This window comes from Salmo trutta, chromosome 6 (assembly GCF_901001165.1).
Source record: "Salmo trutta chromosome 6, fSalTru1.1, whole genome shotgun sequence".
NCBI classification, from domain to species: Eukaryota; Metazoa; Chordata; class Actinopteri; order Salmoniformes; family Salmonidae; genus Salmo; species Salmo trutta.
This window is the reverse complement of record NC_042962.1, coordinates 35,819,141-35,840,962: the sequence shown is the minus strand read 5'-3', so window position 1 is coordinate 35,840,962 and position 21,822 is coordinate 35,819,141. Positions and strand designations below refer to the sequence as shown.

The following is a 21,822-nucleotide window of genomic DNA, read 5'->3' as shown; positions in this document are numbered from 1 at the left end:
TCAGGACACACAGGTTGAAATATCAAAACAAACTCTGAACCAACTATATTAACTTAGGGACAGGTCAATAAGCATTAAGCGTTTCTGGTAATTTAGCTAGCTAGCTTGCTGTTGCTAGCTAATTTGTCCTGAGATATAAACATTGGGTTATTTTACCTGAAATGCACAACGTCCTCTACTCCGACAATTAATCCACAGGCTTTTTTATATGGCTGTTGACAACCAACTTTAAGGTGCATTACCACTACCGACTGGAGTGTGAACCTCAGTTCATCTTTCAATCACCCACGTGGGTATATACTCCAAAAAACAAATGAGATGACACATGAGTATATGCTCCTAAAAACCAATGAGGAGATGGGAGAGGCAGCGCGTTATGCGTCACAAATAGAACCAAGTTCTATTTTAGCGCCTGGCTACTCAGACACTCGCAAGCGTTGTGGGTGCAGTGACTGAATAATATGTATGTGTACATTTATTTTGCAACGGTCGCGACCCTTGCGGTGTGGTCAGCATGTTAGTGCCAGCATCGGTTTGTGGTGGTAAATAGATGGCTATAGCATGCTTGATATTTAAAGGTAATTTCCAATTGAGCCTACATCTGCAGCGTTTACCTTGAATACAATCTCTGCAAACTTTGAAGATGGAATCCGCAGTATGGGAATCAGCACCACTGTCTGCCTAACAGCCGTTGTTATTATTTTTATTTGGTTGACAAAGCAGAGCTGGGGTATGTCTCGCATCGTGGCAAAAACAATTGCAGTACATATGCTGCTGTTCTATCGCGCATGCAGTAATGACAGAGGGGAAAAAGCCTAATTATGCAAGCTAATGTAAGAAATAGATCAACAAACAAGGGGTATGTAATTGATGTATTTTATTGTGAGATGGGGAGTCATAAAAAAACAAAAGCTATCACTATAAAAATGATTGTGGATTAAAACAGGAACATATAAAAAGAGATTGTGGCCTTGACATACAAAGTAACAAATTGGCACAAATAAAACAAAAAAGGTCAATATTATTTTGGCTTGGCAAAAGGACAGATTCATGGTTAAGGATCATCTGTCAATACAACAGCACACTCATGCTATTAGACATACAGTTAGTTCTCAAAGAGTTTCAGTAGCTTCATATTAAAGTGGGTGAAAGGTAAAAACTAACATGAGAATTAATGGATGCAGGAAGGTAACATGTTCCAATTTCCTGCTTGTGGGGTGTGTTGACAACTTGAGATAGTAGTACATTTTATTTTTGTTCTAAAACATACTTCAAAATGCCAGACTTTTTTATGTTCCAGCTTTGTTGTAGTCATTTTACCTTTCAAATTATTTCCATACTAAAATATATTATTGTATTAATACAAACTACAGTATTGTACACTACACTGTAATAAATAACCATAAAGAAATATAAAAAAATAAGACACATAAATACAAAAGTTTTCTATAACTAAACAGATAACCCATATCATTGGGAATGGTAATAATACCGACATTGCTGAAAACATACCGTACACACATTTAACATATACAAAAAAACATCAACAACAAAATAATACTGACAGGTAAAAAATATTGTCTGAATAACCATTCTGGTATCATATTTGCCTACTTTTGTTACCTGAAGAGAGAGAGTTTCACAAGTGTTAAACAAGTGCACTGGGACTGGACTGGGTAAAAGGATACATTTCAAGGCAGTGAATACTTCAAAACCGTGTTTCATCGTCCCGTTACAAGTCCTTTTTGTCGTTGATTGCTCTGATTTTAAAAGAGGCAGATTTTTATCTCAAATATATAATTCCGGTCTAAATTATAATTCATGGTAATGCTATCATCTACAACATCAGGAATAGTTGTAGTGAGCCAAAAACAGTATATCAGCTGAAAGAGTTGACATGTTTGAACTACTGTCAAATCTGGGCCTTGAAACAACCTGACAACAGCTGCTAAGGAGAAACAGCAGTATGCAATGGCACTTTTGATATGCATGGTGTATTTAAAAAAAAAAGTTTTTGCATAAGGCTGGGAGTGGGAATAGGGTCCAGGGCTTAAGGGTCAAATAATCTCTACTTACTAGGCCTAGATCATGAATGTTCTTCTTTATTCTTCTGCTTGATCTGATTCAGTAATGATGATAACAGATTTATTAAATGAACAAAAGAACTAACAAAACATTTAGAACAATGTGTCATTGCAGACTTATGTACCTCCTTCCATACTCTCCTCGATGTCTTCTTCATCTATAAGGTAATAATCAACTACTGGAACATCATCATGGCTGAACTTCATCACCTCACAATAGTTTTCATCTTTAAGGCTCACAATCCATGTAAAACAAACAAAAGGTATGCTAACATTATCAGCTAACGTGCTGATGCTGTATACTGTAGGTCTAGTGCGATAATACTGAAGGGTAGACAACACATAACTGTTAGAGCCATAAGTAAACCAAGCCACTTGTAGTGCACAGGATCTTTTTTTCCCTCCAACTTAATAAAATACAGATTTTTTTGTTCATTGGCAATAAAAAGGTATAGAAATCTCTCCCAACTGTACAGCTTTTTAAAGGTTAAAATATGAATGATAACACTGATAAAAAGAAATGACCCAAGGTTGTTTTAGTAATAAAACATTATCTAAAACGTGTCGGCTCTAGCTTACAAAGTCCGTATAATGCATTTTTTGTCTTTAAACTTAGTTTTTGATTTTTACAAATACATTTTCTAACACTGAAAATTGTTTTTCCTTCTGTGGAATAAGTCACTAGATTTTTTTCAGGCACACCCGGATTCATACACAGTAGTGAACTGAAATGCAGCGTCCGTCAGAGCAACCCAAACTTAATCCCTTTCCTCTCCCCCAACGTCTTGGGGAGAAAAAGGATCCTTCCTTTTTCTGCTTCCTCCCTGTTTTATTTTGTATCTCCTTTCGCTCTGGTCGGTGTTTGGTTCTAGTCTTCTGAAACAGTGTTCCCGTTTGTTTCACCTTCATTCTCTTTCATGACCTCCCCTGATTCTTCCTTCTCCTCTGAGGTCACTGCTTCCTCTGTGTCCATTGTCTCCTCCTTCACCTCCTCCTGAGCCTGCTCTGACTGCTCCTCCTCCACCTCCTTCTCAGCCTGCTCCTTCTCTCCTCCATGTTCCTCCTCTTTCTCACTGTTCTCCTTCACCTCCTCTTGCCTTGTATGTGCCTTTTCCCCTGTAACCTCCTTTTCTTCCTGCTCTTCCTTTACTTCAACCCCCACTACCCCCTCCTCTTCCTCTTCTTCTCCTTCCTCCTCTTCACCCCCTACCACGATTCTCTTCACTCCTTGCTCTTCCTCTTCTTCATTCTCTCCCCCCTCCTGACCAGTGTCTTTCCCCTCCTCCTCTCTCTCCTCTTCCTCCTCGTCCCCTCCCTCATCTCCTATCCGCACCACTTGTATATCATCCATATCCAGAACGCTGTCCGGATCTCCCTCCACCGCCTCCCCTGCCACTGTCTCCATGTCCTCCTCATCACTCTCCTCCTCGTCCTCCCTGGTGCTGCTCCCTCGCTCGTCAGAGTCCAGGTGGGAGGGAGGGGAGGAGGTGGGCCTGCTGTCTGACTGCTCCTGCTGCTCCTCTCCCAGACCCAACCCCACAGGGTTCTCAATCTCCAGCACTTCCTCCCCTACACCTCCCTGACCTCCTCCCTGCGCCTCCTTCTTGCAATAGGAGTAGCGGTGGTTCATGTGCTGGGAGTAAGAGCCTGAGTGAGAGAAGCGCTTGCCACACTTGTCGCACTGGTAGGGTTTCTCTCCGGAGTGGAGACGCATGTGTTCTATCAAGTGGTGCTTGTGTTTGAAGGCCTTCCTGCAGATGCCACACTCGTGGGGTCTCTTGCCTGTAGCACGAGAGAAAATAAATATACAGTAAATAAAAAGATATCTCAGACAGAAATTGATAAAACATTCAGGACAGGATTATTGTTGAGTGAAATCTTCTCCTGTCAAATTGTTGTAATTCCCCAGACAGTTGTGCTTGTGAAATGGTTTATATTATAGCGCCAAAGGTCGGTGAAATCTATATTATTCATCATCACGTATCCATGTGAAATATCTTAAAACAACACAAAACAAAAGAGCAATCCGACCAGAAATGCTTCAGGGTTGAAGGCTGAACATTACACCAACGAGAGGAACGGGTAGTTCCAGGCTAAGTGAAGTCACTTGGATGTAAAACGGTGGTTCTACGCCAGGTATCAAAGTCATAAAGACAGAACGCCTCAGAGTGGGTTGACCTGTGCTTGGCCACAACACTACCCATGTTCTCATGTAAAATTACTAACAGAGCTCTTTTGCAACATCCCTCCAACATTTCATATGGGAAGGTAATGTTGTTGGCAGGGGGAGCTTGGCGGCAAGCAATTCCCAGGCTTAACAGCGTGTGTGTGTTTGAATGAGTCTGTGTATGTGTTTGTGTGTGTATTGGATAATAGCTACCCAAGATTGTGTGTATGTGTATTGGAGGTGTCCTCCACCCTTCTGCAATACACAATAGTAATAACAACACTGCAGTTAGTCAGTGTGTGATTTCTGAAATTACCCCCTTCAGTTTCACTTTGCCTCATGTTTCCCTGAGGTTTCTCAGGCTGATAATCAGTAGGTATGAAATGGAAGAAAACAGTCTGAGGTACTATCTAAACTTAACCAATAACAAACACTCGCTTTCTTTTTCAGTTGCAAAGTGATTCGTGCGCCCTAATGAACATGACCCAGATTTGATTGATCTAGTCCCCTGACGTACCTGTGTGTTCATATTTATGTCGGAGCAGAGAGCTGCTCTTCTGGAAGATCTTGTCACACAGGTCGCAGGCGTACATCCCACTCTCCGTCTTCCTCATCTTCTTCCTGCAAGGGGTGGTGTCTGAGTCATTCTGCTCCTCCATGGTAGACACGCCCTCTGAGCTGGTGTCCTGACGCTCCTCCTGAACAACAAATATAAACGCATGTGAAGATACTCAGGGGCCATTTAATTAGGTACCCCATTCATGAAAATGGTTCGCTCCTACAGACAGTGAGTCATGTGGCTGTGGCTTGCTATATAAAGCAGGCTGACAGGGACTGCATTTCAAACTCAAAGTAGACAGCCATCGGCCCTACACCCTCAGCCCTTGAATGATGTTTTACATCGTCACATTCCCAGTGTACCTTAAATGTCCCTTGCCAAGCGAGGGAGAATGATGATCGGAGAGGTAACGTCCTTGGTGGAAATCTGGAAGTTGAGCTTAAAAACAACCAACCTAAAGCTATTAATGTACCTCCTAGTAAGCCAACATATCTTGCTAGCACTCCTGTCAGGTAGCTAGCTACAGTTACCCATAGCTGGCTAGCTAGTTTTATACTTTGGTCATTTATTACAATACATTTCAGAATTCCCCAAAATATGTTTATGAATCTAGCTACGTTTTATAATCTCCTCACTATGAGACTAAGCCAATTTGCCAATGGTAAACTCAATGTCTCTATATATTTTTTAGCAAGCTAGCTTCCTACTTTTTTCTGACATGCCGAAAATGCAGCCTTGTTGATTAAATTTGACACTTTGCGGCCACCAGAGTTTGACGTGAGTACAGTTTGCTAATTTCAATTGTGGGTTTGCTACATTGAATTGTGTGTCATATCAACCCCGCAAGTGACCAAAGTTGTTCACTCGCTCCCTCGAGCTAAATCGAGGGTCGAGGTGGCAAGGTAAGTGAATTGGACCTCCACTTAAGATGGCAATCAAACTGCATCTGGTTTCGATGGGGATTCCCCCGAGGGAAAGTGGCTAGCGCAATAGCTGAGGGGGTAAAAATATCGTGTTTGGACTCCAGCCAGGCATTCAGTTACTGTTTGATTGAACATTCGAATGAGCAAAACGAGTGACCTAAGCAACTTTGAGCATGGTACGATCGTTGGTGCCAGCCGCCGGTTCCAGTATGTCACAACCGGCCAGCCTCCTGGGCTTATCACGCAAGACAGTGTCTAGGGTTAGCGAGAATGATGCGACAAACAAAAATCATCCAGTCAGTGGCAGTTATGTGGGAAAAACAGCTTAATTATGAGAGGTCGAAGGAGAATGCCAAGAATCATGCACGCTAACAGGCGGGCCACAAACAGGCGAATAACGTCACAGTAAAACAGTGGTGTGCAGAACAGCATCTAGGAACGAAAAACTCGTCGGTTCTTGTCATGGATGGTCTATTGCAGCAGACAACCACACCGGATTCCACTCCTATCAGCTAAAAACAAGAAGAAGAGGCTCCAGTGGGCATGCGATCACCAACACTGGACTCCCAGTTCCTGATGCGTCATGCTAAAGGCAGAAAAAGGATTTGGTGTAAGCAGCATGAGTCCGTGGCCCCATCCTGCCTGGTTTCAACGGTAAAGGCTGGTGAAGGTTTTGTAATGGTGTGGGAAATATTTTCCTGGCACACATTAGGTCCTTTGATACTAACTGATAATCCATGTCCCGAAGAATTCAGGCTGTTCTGAAGGCAAAGGGGGGTTCGACCCAGTACTAGATTTGGTGTACATAATAAACAGGCGGGCCACAAACAGGCGAATAACGTCACAGTAAAACAGTGGTGTGCAGAACGGCATCTCGGAACGAAAAACTCGTCGGTTCTTGTCATGGATGGTCTATTGCAGCAGACAACCACACCGGATTCCACTCCTATCAGCTAAAAACAAGAAGAAGAGGCTCCAGTGGGCATGCGATCACCAACACTGGACTCCCAGTTCCTGATGCGTCATGCTAAAGGCAGAAAAAGGATTTGGTGTAAGCAGCATGAGTCCGTGGCCCCATCCTGCCTGGTGTCAACGGTACAGGCTGGTGAAGGTTTTGTAATGGTGTGGGAAATGTTTTCCTGGCACACATTAGGTCCTTTGATACTAACTGATAATCCATTCCCCAAGAAATCAGGCTGTTCTGAAGGCAAAGGGGGGTTCGACCCAGTACTAGATTTGGTGTACATAATAAACTGAGTGTATGTTATATAATGTATTAGAAAGACGTAATCATGTGATTATTATAACGCTCTGAGCTGATGTTCTGCCTCTCCTCCTGGGGATAAAAGGGAATAACATCAAATTAAATTTTATTGGTCACATACAAGTGATTAGCAGATGTTATTGCGGGTGTAGCAAAATGCTTGTGCTTCTTGCGCCGACAGTGCAGTAATATCTAACAAGTAATATCTAACAAATTGCACAACATATACCCAATACACAATACAAAAAAAGCTAAGTAGGAATGAATTAAGACTATATACATATGGACGAGCGACGTCAGAGTGGAACAGACTAAGATAGTATAGAATACAGTATATACATATGAGATGAGTAATGCCAGATATGTAAACATTATTAAAGTGACTAGTGTTCCATTCCTTAAAAAGCACTTCATGATGACAGAGGTGAGTGCTACGGGGCATAGTCATTAAGTTCAGTTACCTTTGCCTTCTTGGGTACAGGAACATTGGTGGCCATCTTGAAGCATGTGGGGACAGCAGACTGGGATAGGGAGAGATTGAATATGCTCGTAAACACACCAGCCAGTTGGTCTGCGTATGCTCTGAAGACGCAGCTAGAGATGCCGCCTGGTCCGGCAGCCTTGCGAGGGTTAACACGGTTAAATGTTTTACTCACGTTGGTCACGGAGAAGGAGAGCCCACAGTCCATGGTAGCGGGCCGCATCGGTGGCACTGTGTTATCCTCAAAGCGTGCGAAGAATGTGTTTAGCCTGTCCGAAAGCAAGACGTCGGTCTCGGCGACGTGGCTGGTTTTCATTTTGTAGTCCGTGATTGTCTGTAGTCCCTGCCACATACCTCTCATGTCTGAGCCTTTGAATTGCGACTTCACTTTCTCTCTATACTGACGTTTAGCTTGTTTGATTGCCTTGTGGAGTGAATAAATACACTGTTTATATTCTGCCATATTACCAGTAACCTTGCTATGGTTAAATGCGGTGGTTCGCGCGAATGCTACCATTTATGCATGGTTTCTGGTTAGGGTTAGTTTTAATAGTCACTGTGGGTACTACATCTCCTATACACTTCCTTATAAAATCAGTGTATGCGTCTAGATTATTTTCCCAAGCTACCTGGAACATATCCCAGTCCACGTGATTAAAACAATCCTGAAGCGTGGATTCCGATTGGTCAGACCAACATTGAATAGTTCAAAGCACGGGTACTTCCTGTTTGAGTTTCTGGAGCAAGATGGATTCCTGGTCAAATTTGCCAAAAGGAGGGAGGGGGAGGGCCTTGTAAGCATTCTGGAAGTTTGAATAGCAATGGTCGAGAGTCTTAGCAGCGCGAGTAGTACAGTCGATATGTTGATAGAACTTCGGCAGCCTAGTCCTCAGATTTGCTTTGTTAAAATCCCTAGCTACAATAAATGCAGCCTCAGGATATGTGGTTTCCAGTTTGCATAAAGTCCAGTGAAGTTCTTTGAGGGCCGTCGAGGTAACGGCTTGAGGTGGGATGTAAACGGCCGTGGCGATGACGGAGGAGAATTCTCTTGGGAGATAATATGGTCGGCATTTAATTGTGAGGTATTCTAGGTCGGGTGAAACAAAGGATGTTACAGGCCACGATGTCTCAAGGAAAGAAATCCTTGCTCCATGCTCACCAAAAACTGAACATAAGTGAGTAATATACTCGGAAGTGGTGGGTGATGTGCGCACCTCCTAAGTCGAACCAGCATGCTGCCTCGATTGCCTCTCCTCCGACGGTGATGTTTTGGGTCGGCCTATGGAATGATTTCAATTGAATAGGTTCAACGGGGCGGCAGGTAGCCTAGTGTTTAGAGCATTGGGCCAGTAACCGAAAGGTTGCTGGATCGAATCCCGAGCTGACAAGGCAAAAATCTGTAATTCTGCCCAAGAACAAGGCAGTTAACCCACTGTTCCCTGGTAGGCTGTCATTGTAAATAAGAATTTGTTCTTAACTGACTTGCCTAGCTATATAAAGGTTAAATAAAAAATAACATTTGCTCTGGGGAGAGTGAATAAAGGATCTGCTCCAGGGAAGTCGTAATGCTGGTAGTATCCAATAGTTCTTCCTGGCTGTATGTAATAAAACCAAACATTTCCTGAGCTAATAATGTAAAAAAATTGTACATAAAAAAACAAATAGTGCAAAGTTTCCTAAGAGCTAGTCGCGATCCTGCCATCTCCATTGGCGCCATCTTACTTATAGATGGCATTCTCTCAACCAGCTTTAAAAAAACTATTTTTTTATTTAACTAGGCAAGTCGGTTAAGAACAAATTCTTATTTACAATCACGGCCTACCCTGGCCAAACCCAGATGACGCTGGGCCAGTTGTGCGCCGCCCTATGGGACTCCCAATCACGGCCGGATGTGATACAGCCTGGATTGAACCAGGGACTGTAGTGACGCCTCTTGCACTGAGATGCAGTGATTAGACTGCTGCGCCACTCGGGAGCCCAGCTTCATGAAGTAGTCACCTGGAATGCATTTCGATTAACAGGTATGCCTTGTTAAAAGTTAATTTGTGGAATGTCTTTCCTTGATGCATTTGGGCCAATCAGTTTTTTTGTGACAAGGTAGGGGTGGTATAGGGGTGAATCAGGCCTTCATGGTCAAATTTCTGCAAAGAAATCACTACTAAAGGACACCAATAAGAAGAAGAGATTTGCTTAGGCCAAGAAACACAAGCAATGGACATCAGACCAGTGGAAATCGGTTTCAACCATAGTGTCTCTGTGAGATGCAGAGTAGGTGAACAGATGATCTCTGCAGATGTAGTTCCAACTGTGAAGCATGGAGGAGGAGGTGTGATGGTGCTTTGCTGGTGACACTGTCTGGGATTTATTTGGAATTAAAGGTACACTTATAACCATCATGGCTACCATAGCATTCTGCAGCATCCCATCTGGTTTGCGTTTAGTGGGACTATCATTTGTTTTTCAACAGGACAATGACCCAACACACCTCCAGGCTGTGTAAGGGCTATTTGACCAGGAAGGAGAGTGATGGAGTGCTCCATCAGATGACCCGGCCTCCACAATCACCCGACCTCAAACCAATTGAGATGGTTTGGGATGAGTTGGACCGCAGAGTGAAGGAAAAGCAGCCAATAAGTGCTCAGCATATGTGGGAACTCCTTCAAGACAGTTGGAAAAGCATTCCAGGTGAAGCTGGTTGAGGGAATGCAAAGTGTGCAAAGCTGTCAAGGCAAAGGGTGGCTACTTTAAAGAATCTAAAATATATTTTGATTTGTTTAACACTTTTTTGGTTACTACATGATTCCATATGTGTTATTTCACAGTTTATGTTTCTCTATTATTCTACAATGTAGAAAATAGTAAAAATAAAGAAAAACCCTTGAATGAGTAGGTGTGTCCAAACTTTTGACTGGTACTGCATGTAATACAGTGTTTTCTGTTTTTAAGTATCAATTCTAACAGTAGTACAGTAACACAGCAAACAAAATGTGTAGGACAATAATACAAAACAAGTGATATGGAGCTAAAATGGATTTATAACTGATTTAGTTTTAAGTGGTTCATTGGTAGGTCATTCTGTTTCCCAGGAAAAAGAGAGTATCAGGAAGGGATGGTGTAGGTAGGCTGACTAATACCACTTCCTGTTTATGGTTCTCAGGGAATCATAACCTCGCCATAACAATTTCACAGTTAATCTTTTACTGGCTGAGTGAAAAATACCATCATGATGACATCATCCCACCTCGGTGTGTTGGCCCTAAAAAACAGTCCTTACCCTGATCATGACTCATCAATGGTGAGTAAAAACTTTTCATGAGCATAGGCTACGGCTGAGTTGCAAATGGCACGGCATCCTATTCCCTTTTGACAAGGACCCATACAGCTCTGATCAAAAGTAGTGCACTATATAGGGAATAGGGTGCCAATTTGGAAACATTGAACTACTTTTGAGTATTCAGCAATGAGACACAGAGAGAAAGAGAAAGTGTGGCAGGCAGCAGCATCATTAAGGAACTGATATACACTGCTCAAAAAAATAAAGGGAACACTTAAACAACACATCCTAGATCTGAATGAAAGAAATAATCTTATTAAATACTTTTTTCTTTACATAGTTGAATGTGCTGACAACAAAATCACACAAAAATAATCAATGGAAATCCAATTTATCAACCCATGGAGGTCTGAATTTGGAGTCACACTCAAAATTAAAGTGGAAAACCACACTACAGGCTGATCCAACTTTGATGTAATGTCCTTAAAACAAGTCAAAATGAGGCTCAGTAGTGTGTGTGGCCTCCACGTGCCTGTATGACCTCCCTACAACGCCTGGGCATGCTCCTGATGAGGTGGCGGATGGTCTCCTGAGGGATCTCCTCCCAGACCTGGACTAAAGCATCCGCCAACTCCTGGACAGTCTGTGGTGCAAAGTGGCGTTGGTGGATGGAGCGAGACATGATGTCCCAGATGTGCTCAATTGGATTCAGGTCTGGAGAACGGGCGGGCCAGTCCATAGCATCAATGCCTTCCTCTTGCAGGAACTGCTGACACACTCCAGCCACATGAGGTCTAGCCTTGTCTTGCATTAGGAGGAACCCAGGGCCAACCGCACCAGCATATGGTCTCACAAGGGGTCTGAGGATCTCATCTCGGTACCTAATGACAGTCAAGCTACCGCTGGTGAGCACATGGAGGGCTGTGCGGCCCCCCAAAGAAATGCCAACCCACACCATGACTGACCCACCGCCAAACCGGTCATGCTGGAGGATGTTGCAGGCAGCAGAACGTTCTCCACGGCGTCTCCAGACTCTGTCACGTCTGTCACGTGCTCAGTGTGAACCTGCTTTCATCTGTGAAGAGCACAGGGCGCCAGTGGCGAATTTGCCAATCTTGGTGTTCTCTGGCAAATGCCAAACATCCTGCACGGTGTTGGGCTGTAAGCACAACCCCCACCTGTGGACGTCGGACCCTCATACCACCCTCGTGGAGTCTGTTTCTGACCGTTTGAGCAGACACATGCACATTTGTGGCCTGCTGGAGGTCATTTTGCAGGGCTCTGGCAGTGCTCCTCCTGCTCCTCCTTGCACAAAGGCGGAGGTAGCGGTCCTGCTGCTGGGTTGTTGCCCTCCTACGGCCTCCTCCACGTCTCCTGATGTACTGGCCTGTCTCCTGGTAGCGCCTCCATGCTCTGGACACTACGCTGACAGACACAGCAAACCTTCTTGCCACAGCTCGCATTGATGTGCCATCCTGGATGAGCTGCACTACCTGAGCCACTTGTGTGGGTTGTAGACTCCGTCTCATGCTACCACTAGAGTGAAAGCACAGCCAGCATTCAAAAGTGACCAAAACATCAGCCAGGAAGCATAGGAACTGAGAAGTGGTCTGTGGTCACCCCCTGCAGAACCACTCCTTTATTGGGGGTGTCTTGCTTATTGCCTATAATTTCCACCTGCTGTCTATTCCATTTGCATAACAGCATGTGAAATGTATTGTCAATCAGTGTTGCTTCCTAAGTGGACAGTTTGATTTCACAGAAGTGTGATTGACTTGGAGTTACATTGTGTTGTTTAAGTGTTCCCTTTATTTTTTTGAGCAGTATATAATAGCTTTATGTACAGTTATGGGTTTTAACAAGGCATGCTCTATGCCAATCCACTTAATAGTTAAGCATAATGCAACAACAAGTCAATGGTGAGACAGGAGGCTGGGCGTTTAAACAGATTCCTACAGATCAATAGGTCTCTACAGTAAGTGCTGCCTCATGTCTTCTGGCTGGGTGACAGCAGCAGCAGCTCAGGTCTGTGCTCGGGGAGTGATGGATCTCACACATCTATCCATCATTATGGATTCATTACATGTCCTGGCTCTGACTTTACCACTGTATTAGAGTTTGCTGGCAGAATTCAGCACTTTCTGTATAATGTAGAGTAATTTATTAGGCCATTTTCCTCTGTTGTATAGCATTGTCAAAACATTTTGACACTAACACTTTTAGTCATTTCACATTTTGAAATGTTTGGCAGTATACTCTAGCATGAATACCCAATTAATATCCTTCTACTATTTCTCTCTACATCCCTGAGAGAGAAGGGAAGAGACAGAGAGCATGAGAGAGATAATGATCGAGGAGAGCTAGGCCTTCTCACTAGAGTCCTGTCCACCTTTCCCCCTCTCCTCCTCCTCCCAGCGCTGAAACAAAACAGTTCATCACAGGAGACACAGACAGTGGTGCCAAAATACCACCGCCTCCACCCAGAGCTACAGGAGAGAAACTCATTCAGCTGGGAGAGTTCCCAGCTCAATAGGTGGAGTTTAACCTTCTCAGTATGGCTGAGCTGCAGTGGAACAGAGCCAAAAGAATTGAAGCACTAAAGGGGCAATAGACAGACTCCTGAGTGTTGAGGCCTTGTTGTTTCACTCAAAACAAATAAGACACGGGTAGAATGAAAAATAGGAGGAATGATTACATCTCAGAACTTCCCATTCTTCCAGCACCTCCTCCCTCACTAAACCTGAGCCAAGTCAGTCATTGAGTAACAAGCAGCAACATACCAGGGAAGAGACTTAAGCAAGAGAACATGATTCTCAGTGATGCACCTGCAATATCGATCATGCTAGATTGTTTCCATGTAACAGGGTAATTTTCTCTAACCGGCAAACACATTCAAATACATGTAGTTAAGGCCATACACACACACAGCAGATGATTTCCTTGCAACTGACTGAATAAGAGCATCTGCTATGTAAATGACCAAAATGTAATGTAAATGTAAACTGCTGCTTTCTCTTTAGGGGTCTAAGCTGGGTTACTGTAAAGAACTTTGTGACTGTTGCTGTGAAAAGAGCTATACAAATACATTTAAATGACTGATTGATTGACGGATTGATTGATCCACTGATTAACAAACCTTGATGCCGTTGATCTGCAGTGTGGTCTTCTCCTGTGTCTCTGTCCCTGCAGGGCTGCTGGCTGTAGCTGTAGTGGTATAGGTGTAGGCCAACTGTGGGATGAGGATAGTCTGGTTGTTATTGGTGGTGAGCGCCCGAAGGCAGGGCACAGCCGTGCTGCCCTGATCGGTGATGGCATAGATGGTCCCGCTGGGCAGCTGAGTGGTCATGATGCTGATGGGGTTGGCACTTTGTGGGCCGGCGGTGTACAAGGACAAGGTTTGGTTAGTCACGTGGTGGCCTGCGGCGCCAGCAGAGAGCGGAAGTTCTTTCTTGGTTGTGCAAGTCTTCGTCAAGTTCAGAGGTTCGTCCTGATGGGAGTAAACAGTGGCTTGGTAAGAGGCCGCGGTGGCAGCGGTCTCCTCTCGGGTGGGCTTTGGTAGCGACAGGTCCAGGGGGACCTCCGTGCTGTCTGAGGAGGAGGGTTTGGCTGGGACAGGCCCCCCGGTGGTCAGGTTTAGTGGTGTAGGGGAGGACGGGCAGGGCCCAGAGCTGTTAACCTCAGCCGGAGTGGCCTCAGCTGGGCTGGACTGCATCAGGGTGGGGCTCTCTTTGTCCTGCTCTGATCGTACTTTAGGGGACACAACAATGGCCCCATGACACTCAGACAAGGGCCCTTCTTCCTCAGACGGAGGGGTCGGGGCCCCTAGTGAGACCTGACCGCTCTGCATCTTGTCAAACCACTTCTTGACTACGTCGGCAGGCAGGCTGACCGAGTCGGAGATCTTGCTGAGCTCCTCCTTGGTGGGCTCAACGTTTAAGGCAAAGTAGGCCTTGAGGAGGGACAGAAGGTTCTTGGGCTGGTCCCCGAACCCCTCAGACAATAATGAATCGATGGCAGACTTTGATTTGTCCCCATTGATCCTGAGGCCTGAGGCTTTCTTACAGTGCTTGAGTGTGTGGAGAGTGTCTAGACCATCGGGGCACTCGTTACAAAGCAGGCAGGTCTTAGTAGTCTCCTCTTCCATCTTCTCCTCTTTGCTCCTGGGGGGCTTGCTAACTGTCAGGTCCTCTGGGAGTTTCTGCTGGGTCTTGCTGGAGGGCTCTGTGGCAGCCTGGGCCTGGCCTGGTGTTGTAGCCAGGGTCTGGGGCTCCTTTTTCAGGTTCTGGGCAGTGAGCTGGGTCTGTGTCTGGCTGGGGTCCAGGCTGTAGTTGATGATGATCTTGGTGGCGTTGCCATCCTGACCCATAATGGGCAGACTGATGGCTGAGATGAGCTGCTGGTGAGGAACACCTGTCGCCCCCATGCCAGTCCCTGCTGACTTAGCGTTGTTCTCCAACATCTGTCTGATTATGTTACTGTCCACCGCCACCTTCAAGATGAAGATGATAATGGTTTATGCATTGTTTAACAAATCATTGTACAAATAGCAACAACAAGCGCATTACAAGTATTTCATGAACTCTAAGTTATTTTGGTATTTTATTATGATACCCATTAACTGTTGCAAAAGCAGCAGCTACTCTTCCTGGGGTCCACACAAAACATGAAACATGACATAATACAATACATTAATAGACAAGAATAGCTCAAGGACAAAACTACATCAATTTAAAAAAGGCACACGTAGCCTACATATTAATACATACACACAAACTATCTAGGTCAAATAGGGGAGAGGGATTGTACCGTGAGGTGTTGCTTTACCAGGTTTGCTGTTCATTTGAGCAATATGAGATGGAACGGAGTTCAATGCAATAATGGGTCTATATAACACTGTACACTTTCTTGAAGTTGTTCTGCATTTGGGGACTGTGATAAGACCCCTGGTGGCATGTCTAGTAGGGTAAGTGTGTGTATCAGGGCTGTGTGTAAGTTGACTATGCAAACAATTTGGGATTTTCAACACAATGTTTCTTATAAAAAGAAGTGATGCAGTCAGTCTCTCCTATACTTGAATTACAAATACATTATTAAATACAGAGTACTATTTTTAGTCCTAGTACAAATGTACAAATCACCTTCAAGACGTTCTGTAGGTCTGCCAGGTTGATGCTGATGGGAGAGACCAGGCCCATGGTGGGGAGCATCACCGCCTGCACCGCGCCCTGCAGGGGGGCAGCCGCACCCCCGTTGAACACCCCTCCTCCGTGACCGTTCACTCCTGTTGCCCCAGCTACTGGAGACACTACCATGGGCTTGTACTCGTAGTCCATTGGCTCGCTCTTGATCTGGTTGAGGGGTAGTTGTTCCTGCAAGGGTTTGTCTCGAATCTGGGTGCGTGTGGTGGAGGAGGGCGAGGCAGGCATGGCTGGGGATGGGCATTGGAAGGCCTTGGCGGGCAGGGGTCGGCCGTTGACTGCTGAGATCACGCCGATGCACTTCTTACTGCTGATGTGGGAGCTGTAGGAGCCGGAGTGGGAGAAACGCTTCTTACAGTTGGAGCACTCGTATGGCTTTTCTCCTGTAGGGACAGACACATATATGCACACACACACACACAAGACCTCCATTAGGAGCAGAAGTAAATGAATAAACCTCCCAGGGAAAAAGGGTCTAATGCATTTCAAAAATGCTTAAACGCTGAGGTAATGGCACCATTGGGAAATACTCTTTAATTGTTGGCCGGTGCGCCAACACAAACACAATTATATCACATTAGGACAGAGCACAATGCTCTGAAACTCAATCAAGGACACATAAATACACAGAGTTACTAAACATAAATATTTGTTTGACGGAAACAGAAACATCTGGGCGGATGGCGTGGCCAATAGTAACTAACTTCTACAATTACCCCAACCCTTTTCCACATTAAAGAATACACACGCACATACACAAACACACAAACACACAAATACACAGGGCTGCCATGGTGACTGAGGGGTCCACTCACCGCTGTGGATTCGTAGGTGCTCCTTCAGGTGGTGCTTGTACTTAAATGCTTTTTCACATTCAGTGCACTTGAATTTTCGGTTGCCCCCCGACTGTGTCATGTGCCTCTGTCAGACAAAGGAAGAAAGGGGGGAGGGGATGGTCAGTCACACAAAAATTCACTTTGTACTAGTAAAAATGTATGCAAGAGTAACATTAGACAATGCCATTGGCCCCAAAAAATCCAATCCTTGCATATGAAATGGTCAAAATGTCTATAAAAAATTATTACGTTATGAGGGAATACTGATCAACACCTACTTTCCCACTTCCTGGGTTTTGGACACAAATTTCACATCACATGACCTTTTATCTATATAATCTTCATACACTACACGGTGCTGCATGTAGTAGTTGACAAACAGCAGATATTTTTGTGTATCTATCTAGTGTTATGTTATGTATAGGTACCTGGTCTCTGCCAGCTTTGTGGGCACTCATGTGTCTCTCCAGCTGAGTGCGGTAGGCGAAGGTGTAGCTGCACTGGGAGCAGCTGAAGTTGTCCTCGCTCTTCTCGTGGCGCAGCTTGATGTGCTCCTTCAGGGACGTGTAGCGCTTATAGCCGCGGGCACAGTAGGGACAGGTGAGGAGCTGTGAGAACGCATCCGGAGTGCCTGGTAGGGGGAGAGAGAGCGAGAGGAAGGGAGCACGTAAGCGAGCGTGTGTGTGTGAGTGAATGAAAGAGAGGGGGGAGTGTGTATGTGTGTGTGTGGGGGGGGGGTATGGAAAGGGGGCTAGTCTGTAGAGTAATCAGAGGGTCAATAGATAGTAAGGGTAATTTGATTATGATGATTGTTAGACACAGGCGCTCTGGACTGTTTTGTTTTACCTATTTCACCAGGTACTAAGCGATCCTCTATTAAGACTTACAGTTTCCACACTAACTACATGACAGATGCAACATACTCTCATTTGCATTCAAGAGAGCTGGATACTGTAGATACGGTTGGTAATTCATTAACAACATAATAGGTGTTGTAAATGTGCAATCAATGAGTAATGTCTTTAAAATATTGGAATTCTAAGCCTATATCTTTCTCTAAAAAAACACCCACTGGTTTCAATAAACATTCAATAAAAGCCTGCTGGAAACACGGTAGAACACGGTGAGAAGACATAATGCACACCTAGCTCCAGTTCCCCAGGGTTGTTTTCTGCTCCAGTGGGTCCCACACAGGTAAAGTATTACCTGTTAACAGGTGATGTATTAAGCCTCCCTACTGGCCACACATAATGTCTCTCACACACACACACACACACACACACACACACACACACACACACACACACACACACATTATCACCCAGGTACTAGTGAATCATCACTGACACAGGTGTGAGACATTTGCTCAGGTGTTGCTGTTTTCAAACTCTCTGGGGATGACAGGTAACAGCCAAAAGCTCTTAGGCCATAAAAGCCCAGTCTGTGTCCATTCACAGCTGTGTGTGTGCCTACGTGTGTGTTTGTGTTCATGTGGGGGGAGTTAACACCTTTAGAGGGAGAGACGGAAGCCAGAACAAGAAATCAAGGTGTTGCCTGGATACATAACACCTGTAGGGGATGGGGGGGTGTCAAGGTACAAAGTATGTTTTGTGGGATGTGTGCTACCCCTGCTCTGCGCTGAGCTTGACTCAGAGAGTGGAATCTATGGCCAATCAGTGACACTATTTAATGAAAACTGGTACTTTGAACCAGTACAAAGCAGAGGAGTGATGAGGTGAGGTATATGTGTGTGTGTATGTTGTGTGTGTGTGAGAAAGGTGTGTAGGTGAGGTGTGCGTGTGTCTTTGTACCATTCTCGTCATGTCCGCTGGCCTCAGGCGTCCCCTGGCGGGGCTCGTCCTCAGGGGCTTCTGGGTAAATGATGGTCGTGTCTCCCTGCTGCAGTATCTCCTCCACTAGAGCATCTGTACTGCCGTCATCCTCCCCATCAGAACCACACTCCTCCCTCACTGAAACACAGGGACAGGCAACTATTTGGACAAGAACATGAGGAAAGGGACATCAAAGATCCTCTCCATTGTTATAAAAGATCCCAATTGTAATACATTATAACTGTGACCTACAACTAGGTGAGTTAGAACATCTAATGTATCACTAGAATCAACCAATCCCAATGCAATAGACTTCACAAACATAAATGCGTCTCTGCCTCCTTTAACCCCAGGCCAGATCAACCTCGTCTCTGGATAAGAAAGAACAACCTGGCCACTGTGGGAACTGATATCCTAATACACCAGTAAATGAGATCCGTTATCAGGGAGCATATTCTCTCCTCCGCATCACATTTGCTGCCGTTGCGCCACTAATGAGGGCTAATTAAGGAGCTAAATAAGGCTGTAGGAAACAGCATAACTCGAGGACACATTTAGGAAGTGGAATGCTTCCGTCTCTCTGCTCGGCTTCACTTCCTGAAGCACGTACACAACAGGGTATAGCGTGTCAGCAGTTAAAACAATAAAGAAATACACCTAGTTATTATCATTATTACTAACCCTTATTTTACCAGGTAGATTGACAGAGTAAGAACACATTCACTTTGACAGGAGGTGAGAAAATATGATTATAAAACACCTAACGGCATTGTTTACCTCCCTAAAGAGAGACAACTTTTATTTATTGAGCAGATGTATCAGGCTGGGGGAATTTTAATTCTCCTGTTAGTTTCTTTAGTGTCAAGGTTTTTCTGTGCGTGTAAAGGGCTGTGATAGTGAGACCCAGCTGTGTGTTGCTGTGTCAGAGGGGAGCTTGTACGCTCCGTGACTCAGCCAGGCAGGCCCAGTAAATTCCAAAAGCCCTCCTTCTTAACAGGGCCCAGCCCTTGGCTGGCTCTCTCCTGGCTCGCTCCTAGCTCTCTCCTAGCTCTCTCCTGTGCACTATAACAGCGATGAGACAAGGTGAGAAATGGACGGTTCCACTACACGGAACACACATCCTTACGCCAACCACACGGTACACACACACAGTTACTGGTTACCATGGTTATTAAACACATTCAGCCGAACCTCCTCCATCCCGCTGCCTCACAGCAAAAAAGGAGAGGGAGGAGAAGGAGAGCGAGTGAAAGTGAGTGTGAAAGAGAGAGTGAAAAAAAATCCAGTGGCCAACACAGTGTATGTAAGAAAGAGAACCAGAGAAAGACAGCGAGAGATACAGAGAGAGAGAGAGAAAGAGAGATGTAATCACCAGGTGCTGAGAAAGTCTGACTGCAGGATTATATCCATCCTCAGTATAGGATGGAGGGGGAGAAACAGATGAGTGCCTCTTAACCCTCACATTAATCCACAGCGTTACTTCCAATGACCTCAATGGATCCCTCACTCTCTCTCTCAACCATTCAGAAATATCTTACATTTTTCACCGTTGAGCCAGGTTTGTAAGATTACATTTTCTTGCAGTTCAACATTCTTTTAATAACATTAAGCAGCTAAATAACAATCTATTTCAACAGTCACACATGTTGCTGTTTTCTGTATCTACAGTCCACTACCCTGGCCTGAAGTTACCTGATCCCTGCCTCACTCAGGGTCTCAGAATGATGTAACAGCCTACATCTCCAACACACACACCAACCCGGGAGACTGAATGTAGAGTGTGTGTGTGAGATAGGGTCGCTCTGGCGGTCGGCGCTGAGGTGTTACAGGTTGTTACGGTTACGGCCCCATTCACCGTCTCTCTCAGACCTCTGCTACAGTAAATAAGAGCTGAAGGCCACAAGGGTCAAAGCCAGTCAGGCAGTCTATGAAAAGTCAGTTTATCAGCATGTTTCAACATGGCCAAACATGACACATGGACGTGAACTCACTGAAGCATGAGTGGAAAACTTGGACAGGTTCTGGAGTTATCTGACTTGACCCTAAAGAAGATTTAAAAGAAATGTATTTTGTAATTGTCTGTGGCAGGGCTTGCAAACTATTACAGACTACAAAGGGAAACCCAGCCGCGAGCTGCCCAATGACGCGAGCCTACCAGACGAGCTAAATGCTTTTTATGCTCACTTGAGGCAAGCAACACTGAAGCATGCATGAGAGCACCAGCTGTTCCGGATGACTGTGTGATCACGCTCTCCATAGTTGATGTGAGCAAGACCTTCAAACAGGTCAACATTCACAAGGCCGCGGGGCCAGACAGATTACCAGGACGTGTACTCAGAGCATGCGCTGACCAACTGGCAAGTGTCTTCACTGACCTTTTCAATCTCTCCCTGACTGAGTCTTTATTACCTACATGTTTCAAATAGACCACCTTAGTCCCTGTGCCCAAGAAAGTGAAGGAAACCTGCCTAAAAGACTACCACCCTGTAGCACTCACATCGGTAGCCATGACTTACATCAACACCATCATCCTGGAAACCCTAGACCCACTCCAATTCGCATACTGCCCCAACAGATCCACAGATGACCCAATCTCAATTGCACGCCACACTGCCCTTTTCCACCTGGACAAAAGGAACACCTATGTGAGAATGCTGTTCATTGACTACAGCTCAGCATTCAACACCATAGTGTCCACAAAGCTCATCACTAAGCTAAGGACCCTGGGACTAAACACCTCCCTTTGCAACTGGTAGGCAACAACACATCTTCCATGCTGATCCTCAACACGGGCTCAGGGGTGCATGCTTAGTCCCCTCCTGTACTCCCTGTTCACCCACGACTGCGTGGCCAAGCATGATTCCAACACCATCATTAAGTTTGCTGACGACACAACAGTGGTAGGCCTGATCATCGACAACGATGAGACAGCCTATAGGGAGGAGGTTAGAGACCTGGCAGTGTGGTTCCAGGACAACACCATCTCCCTCAATGTGAGCTTCCTGCCATCCAGGACCTATATACTAGGTGTGTCAGAGGAATGGACCAAAAATTGTCAAAGACTGCAGTCACCCAAGTCATAGACTATTCTCTCTGCTACCGCACGGCAAGTGGTACTGGAGTGCCAAGTCTAGGTCTAAAAGGCTCCTTAACAGCTTCTACCCCCAAGCCATAAGACTGCTGAACAATTACTAAAATGACCAC

General features: G+C 45.1%; 1 protein-coding gene across 1 annotated transcript in view; it reads right to left on the bottom strand.

Moving 5' to 3' along the window:
* Nucleotides 1–862: 862 nt before the first annotated feature.
* Nucleotides 863–21,822, bottom strand: part of LOC115195878 (zinc finger E-box-binding homeobox 1) — a 98,217-nt gene continuing 77,257 nt past the window's right edge. The window contains exons 3-9 of the mRNA XM_029756205.1: nucleotides 18,598–18,756; nucleotides 17,215–17,417; nucleotides 16,766–16,871; nucleotides 15,891–16,333; nucleotides 13,889–15,241; nucleotides 4,769–4,949; nucleotides 863–3,866 (exon numbers count right to left, since the gene is read on the bottom strand). Of these exons, the coding sequence (XP_029612065.1) occupies nucleotides 2,953–3,866; nucleotides 4,769–4,949; nucleotides 13,889–15,241; nucleotides 15,891–16,333; nucleotides 16,766–16,871; nucleotides 17,215–17,417; nucleotides 18,598–18,756 (3,359 nt within the window). The 3' untranslated portion in view covers nucleotides 863–2,952. The remainder of the gene's footprint in view (nucleotides 3,867–4,768; nucleotides 4,950–13,888; nucleotides 15,242–15,890; nucleotides 16,334–16,765; nucleotides 16,872–17,214; nucleotides 17,418–18,597; nucleotides 18,757–21,822) is intronic.